The sequence below is a fragment of the Benincasa hispida genome, chromosome 1 (assembly GCF_027475165.1).
Source record: "Benincasa hispida cultivar pf3 chromosome 1, pf3_genome.v1.1, whole genome shotgun sequence".
Classification (NCBI taxonomy): Eukaryota; Viridiplantae; Streptophyta; class Magnoliopsida; order Cucurbitales; family Cucurbitaceae; genus Benincasa; species Benincasa hispida.
The window spans coordinates 98,154,063-98,160,635 of record NC_143478.1 but is presented as its reverse complement, the minus strand read 5'-3'; the positions used below and the strand labels follow the sequence as shown (position 1 = coordinate 98,160,635).

At 42.0% G+C, this 6,573-nt stretch overlaps 1 protein-coding gene across 1 annotated transcript; it reads left to right on the top strand.

The window, feature by feature from the left end:
- The first annotated feature begins 544 nt into the window (after nt 1-544).
- On the top strand, nt 545-1,300 carry LOC150038890 (uncharacterized). The gene has a single exon (XM_090314913.1). The coding sequence runs from the start codon at nt 545-547 to the stop codon at nt 1,298-1,300; it is 756 nt and encodes a 251-aa protein (XP_090171039.1).
- The last annotated feature ends 5,273 nt before the right edge of the window (nt 1,301-6,573 follow it).

Sequence of the window (6,573 nt, the reverse complement as noted above, 5' to 3'; positions counted from 1 at the left end):
ATCCAGAAGATGCCAAGGCCAAGGAATCTACATGAGTTGAGAAGTTTGCAGGGACGTATGGCCTACATCCAGAGATTTATTTCTAACCTGGCAGGGGGGTGTCAACCCTTTCAAAGGCTGATGAGAAAGGGGGAGAAATTCGAATGGGATGAGGCCTGCCAGAATGCTTTCGATAGCATAAAGAGGTACCTAATTAGCCCTTCTATCTTAGAAGCCCCAGTAGCGGGTAAACTGTTGATACTGTACATTGCAGCATAAGAGAGATCACTAGGGGTACTATTGGCACAAGAAAGAGAAAAGGGAAAAGAACGCGCTCTCTATTACTTAAGTAGGACCCTGAATGGAGCTGAGAGCAATTATTCTCCTATAGAGAAGACGTGTCTTGCGCTCTTCTTCGCCATAGATAAGTCGAGGCACTACATGTAGGCCTTCATAATCCACTTAATTGCGAAAGCCAATCCCATCAAGTATGTCTTGTCCAGGCTGATCATCTCGGGACTTTTAGCCAAGTGGGCAATCATGCTTCAACAGTACGACATTGTTTATGTACCGCAAAAGGGTAGTTAAAGGGCAAGCATTGGCTGACTTCCTGGCAGATCACCCAGTTCCATCGGATTGGGAGTTAAGTGAAGACTTGCTCGATGACGAAGTTCTCTTCACAGAAACCTCAAAGCCGTGGGTCATGTTCTTTGATGGTGCAACACAAAAAAGTGGTGCGGGGGCAGGTATCGTCCTCATTTCTCCAGAAAAGCACATGCTGCCTTATAGCTTCGCACTTGCCGAGTTATGCTCAAACAACGTCGCTGAATACCAAGCCTTGATAATTGGTCTCCAAATGGCCTTAGAGATTAGAGTAGCTTGTATAGAAATCTTTGGTGACTCAAAGTTGATAATCAATCAACTCTTATGCCAGTACGAGTTGAAGCATGATGACTTGAAACCCTACTTCACTTACGCTCGCCAGTTGATGGAGAAGTTCAAAAGCGTGGCGTTGGAACATGTCTCGAGGACAGAGAACAAGAAAGCGGATGCCTTGGAAAACCTAGCCACTGCCTTAACGGACCTGGATAATGTGCCCCTTAATATATCACTTTGGCAGAGATGCGTTGTACCTTCGGTTGGGACTACATATGGGGAAACGAATGCGATATCAGTCTACCTAATCGACGAGGAAGACTGGCGGCAACCCATCATAAATTACCTTGAGCATGAAATGCTCCCAGATGACCCCCATCGTAAAATCGAGGTTCGCAGGAGAGCCGCACATTTCATTTACTACAAAGGGGTCCTATATCGTTGATCCTTTGAAGGACTTTTCCTTCGATGCCTCAGTAAAGAATAGTCAGTGAAGGCTTTGGAGGAAGCACACTCAGACGTATGCGGCGCGCATCAAACTGGACCAAAGCTACAATTCCAGCTGAAAAGAATGGGTTACTATTGGCCGGGAATGATCCAAGACTCAATGGATTATGCAAAAAAATGTGAAGCCTATCAATATCACGCGAATTTCATTCATCAACCGCCCGAACCTCTACATCCGACTATAGCCTCTTGGCCTTTTGAAGCATGGGGGCTTATTCTGGTCAGCCCTATAACACCTAAGTCTTCAACAGGGCGCTTCTACATCCTCGCAGCCACTGACTACTTCTCAAGATGGGCTAAGGCTGTCGCGCTAAGGGAAGCTAAGAAAGAAAACGTGGTGGATTTTATTCGCACTCATATCATTCATCGGTATGGTATTCCCCATCGGATCGTGACGGATAACGGAAGACAATTTTCCAACAGTTTGATGGACAAGTTGTGTGAAAAATTCAAATTCAAGCAGTACAAGTCATCCATGTATAACGTCGCTGCAAATGGGTTGGCTGAGGCATTTAACAAGACATTGTGCAACCTACTGATGAAAATTGTTTCCAAGTCGAAGAGAGATTGGCAGGAGAAGATCGATGAAGAGTTGTGGGCTTATCGCACCACTCACCGTACCCCTACAGGAGTCACCCCGTACTCTCTCGTTTATGGGGTAGAAGCTGTCATTCCTTTGGAAAGAGAAATTCCATCACTAAGAATGGCGGTGCAAGAAGGGCTCACTATAAAGGACAATGCCAAACTGCGGCTCCAAGAGTTGGAAGCACTGGATGAAAAATAATTAGAAGCTTAACAAGCCTTGGAATGTTACCAGGCGCGAATGTCTAAAGCCTTCGATAAGCATGTAAAACCTTGGTCCTTTCAAGTCGGTGATCTAGTGCTCGCCGTAAGGGGACAAATTATCACGACAAGACACACGGGGAATAAGTTTACACCTAAATGGGATGGGCCCTACGTCGTCAAAGAAGTCTATACAAATGGAGTGTACAAGATAGTTGATCAAGATGGGCTAAGAATTGGCCCAATCAACGGCAAGTTTCTCAAGAAGTTTTACGCTTAAAAAATGCGAAAAAAAAAACTGTACGAACTACATTACGACTTAATCCCTGTCATTATAAAGAGTATGTAGGCAACTTAAAGAGATTTAAGTTCAGTCGCGCATAAAAAAAAATTCTTTTTGAACTACATTATGACTTGATCCCTATCATTAAGAAGGGTATGTAGGCAGCTTGAAAGAAACTTCAAGTTCAGTCCAGTTAAAAAAAAAAAAAAAAAAAAACTTGAACTACGTCATGATTTGATCCCTTTCTTTAAAGGTACGAAGGAAACTTAAAGAAATTTAAGTTTAGTCCATCAGAAGAGGTACCACAACCACGGAAATATGATACTACAAGATTGATGTTGATCATCCCCATTAAAGAATGACACTCCAGATTGAAGATGTTAATCCCTATTGGGGGCAACATAACGGATTGAAGAAGTTCATCCCTCGTAAGGAGCTAGCACAGTAAATAAAAGGCACACACGTTTGGAATGCATTTTGCTTCCTCTTCGAAATCAAACTCGGATGCTCTTCCATCTTCAAGTTCAGAGGTTTCATCAATGCTTCATCTTCATGCTCAAGTCTGGAGGCTTTTCAATGGCATCTTCATGCTCAAAGTCGCGAAGTCGAGCTCAATGTGAAGATTCATCGATGCTTCGTCAAACTCAAGTGCGGAGGATTTACAGATGCTTCAAGCTCAAATGCAGAGGATTCACCGATTCTTTAAGCTCAAGTGTAGAGGATTCATCAATGCTTCATCAAACTCAAATGCGGAGGATTTGTCGATGCTTTGTCAAACTCAAACGTGAAGGTCTCGTTGATGCTTGTCTATCTTCAATTTTAGAGGCTCCATTGATGCTGCTCCATCTTCAAGTTCAATATTGGCGTGCATGACCCCACTTCTATCTTCAAGTTCAAGATTGGCGTGCATGGCCCCACTTCCATCTTCAAGTTCAAGATCGGTGTGCATGGCTCTGCTTCCATCTTCAAGTTTAAGATTGGTGTGCATGGCTCCACTTCCATCTTCAAGTTCAAGGTCGGTGTGCATGGCTCCGCTCCGTCTTCAAGTTCAAGGTCGATGTGCATGGCTCCGCTCCATCTTTAAGCTCAAGATCCGTGTGCATGGCTCCGCTTCATCTTCAAGTTCATGGTCGGTGTGCATGGCTCGGCTCCATCTTCAATGAGTCAATCTACAAAATCATGACGCAACTTCGCTTCATCTCCAAAGTCTGGCGTGGTTCGCTTCATCTTCAAAGTCGTGGCGTGGCTTCGCTTCATCTCCAAATTGATGGCGCGACTTTGCTTCATCTTCAAAATGTTGGCACAGTTTTGGTTTATCTCCAAAGTCTGGTGTGGTTCGCCTCATCTCCAAAGTTATGGCGTGGCTTCGCTTCATCTCCAAACTGATGGCACGACTTCGCTTCATTTCCAAAATGTTGGTACAACTTCACCCCTTCTCCAAAATTGGTGTAGCTTCGCTTCCTCTAAAAAAATGTGGGTGTGGTTCCACCTCATATGCGAGATCAAGTTTGGTTTGCCAAGCTCTATCTCATATGAGAGGACAACTCTGGTCCATCCGGCTCCACCTCATATGCGAGGAGAACTCTGGTTCGTCCGGCTCCGCCTTGTACCCGAGATCGACTCTAGCCAACCTGACTTCGCTTAAAATCTTGATGGCATATTCTTCTCATCTTCAAAGTTTGATGGCATATCCACCTCATCCTCAATACTCCATGGCATATTTCCCTTATCTTCAAATTTTGATCAAGGAGTAACATAACAAGGTAGACCTTATCGAGATCCTCCCTAGGGTGAAAGCATGGGAGAATTGTAAGCCTTGCAGGGCCCTTCCCATGACGATTAGGATATGCGAACGGTGCTACAAGGTAGACTTTATCGGGATCCTCCCTAGGGTGAAAGCATGGGAGAGTTGTAAGCCTTGTAGGGCCCCTCCCATGACATTCAGGATATGCGAACGGTGCTACAAGGTAAACCTTATCTGGATCCTCCCTAGGGTGAAAGCATGGGAGAGTTGTAAGCCTTGCAGGGCTCCTCCCATGACATTCAGGATATGCAAACGGTGCTACAAGGTAGACCTTATCGGGATCCTCCCTAGGGTGAAAGCATGGGAGAGTTGTAAGCCTTGCAGGGCTCCTCCCATAACGTTCAGGATATGTGAATGGTGCTACAAGGTAGGCCTTATCGAGATCCTCCCTAGGGTGAAAGCATGGGAGAGTTGTAAGCCTTGCAGGGCTCCTCCCATGACATTCAGGATATGCAAACGGTGCTACAAGGTAGACCTTATCGGGATCCTCCCTAGGGTGAAAGCATGGGAGAGTTGTAAGCCTTGCAGGGCCCTCCCATAACGTTCAGGATATGTGAATGGTGCTACAAGGTAGGCCTTATCGAGATCCTCCCTAGGGTGAAAGCATGGGAGAGTTGTAAGCCTTGCAGGGCTCCTCCCATGACATTCAGGATATGCAAACGGTGCTACAAGGTAGACCTTATCGGGATCCTCCCTAGGGTGAAAGCATGGGAGAGTTGTAAGCCTTGCAGGGCTCCTCCCATGACCTGGTGCTACAAGGTAGGCCTTATCTCCTCCCTAGGGTGAAAGCATGGGAGAGTTGTAAGCCTTGACATGTTCAGGATATGTGAATGGTGCTACAAGGTAGACCTTATCGGGATCCTCCCTAGGGTGAAAGCATGGGAGAGTTATAAGCCTTGCAGGGCCCCTCCCATGACGTTCAGGATATGCAAACAGTGCTACAAGGTAGACTTTATCGGGATCCTCCCTAGGGTGAAAGCATGGGAGAGTTGTAAGCCTTGCAGGGCCCCTCCCATGACGATCAGGATATGAGAACGGTGCTACAAGCTAGACCTTATCGGGATCCTCCCTAGGGTGAAAGCATGTGAGAGTTGTAAGCCTTGCAGAGCCCCTCCCATGACAATCGGGAAGCATAAACAGACACACAATAGATAGACCATACCAAGGTCATCCTACAAAAGACGCGGTTTTACTCACTTAAGTTGCGCTTTAGCTCCTACAAAAGAGTAAGGGGGACAAATTAGTAAACCTATACAAAAAAAAAAGGCAAGTAAAAAAAAAAGAAGAAAAAGAAAAAAAAAAGAAAGAAAAAAAGAAAAAAAGAAGGGAAAAAAAGAAAAAAATACGAAATTTTCTTTTAAAAAAAATGAAAGAAGAAAAGGAAAAGGAGAGAAAAGAAATATTAGAAGAAGAGGGATGAAGATAATTGAGGAGTTTGGGGTCCTATTTATAGAGGTTCCCTAGGTTCCATAACAAATTAGGAAATCCAAATCAAATAAAAGATTTGATTTAAAATATTAGATTTTTTATTAGATTTCCTAATTTGATTCTATCCTAATTTCAAATTAAATTATACAAATTTCCTATTTAATTTAATCTTATTAGATTTTGTCCTCAAATTTATCTTCAACTAAGATTTGGACATATTCCAAATTTTATTCAAAGTCAAATTTAAATTGTGGATAAAATCATAAATTAAAATCTGACCATATTCTAAATTTTATTCAAAATCAAAATTGTTCAACATTGACATTAAATTGCAAATAAAATCTCAAATTAAAATTTGGGCATATTCCAAATTTTATCCCAAATCTAAATTATGAGACTTTAATTCTCAAGACAAATTATTAAGGATAAAATCTCAAATTAAAATTTGGGCATATTCCAAATTTTATCCCAAATCTAAATTATGAGATTTTTATGCTCAAGCCAAATTATTAAGGATAAAATCTCAAATTAAAATTTAGGCATATTCCAAATTTTATCCCACCTAAATCACCAAATCATACTTTTATCCCAAATTATTAAATCAAATTAAATTTTGGGCATATTCCAAATTTCATCCCAAATCCAGATCATCAGACTTTTATCCTCAAACCAAATTATTAAGGATAAAATCTTAAATTAAAATTTGGGCATATTCCAAATTTTATCTCAAATCTAAATCACTAAATAACCAGACTTATACCAAATTATTAAGGATAAAATCTCAAATTAAAATTTGGGCATCTTCCAAATTTTATATCAAATTCATCTAAATTTTGGTTCTAAATCAAGTTGTGGAAAAAATCTAAAATTCATCCCAAATTAAAATTTGACCATATTTCAAATTCAAGTATTC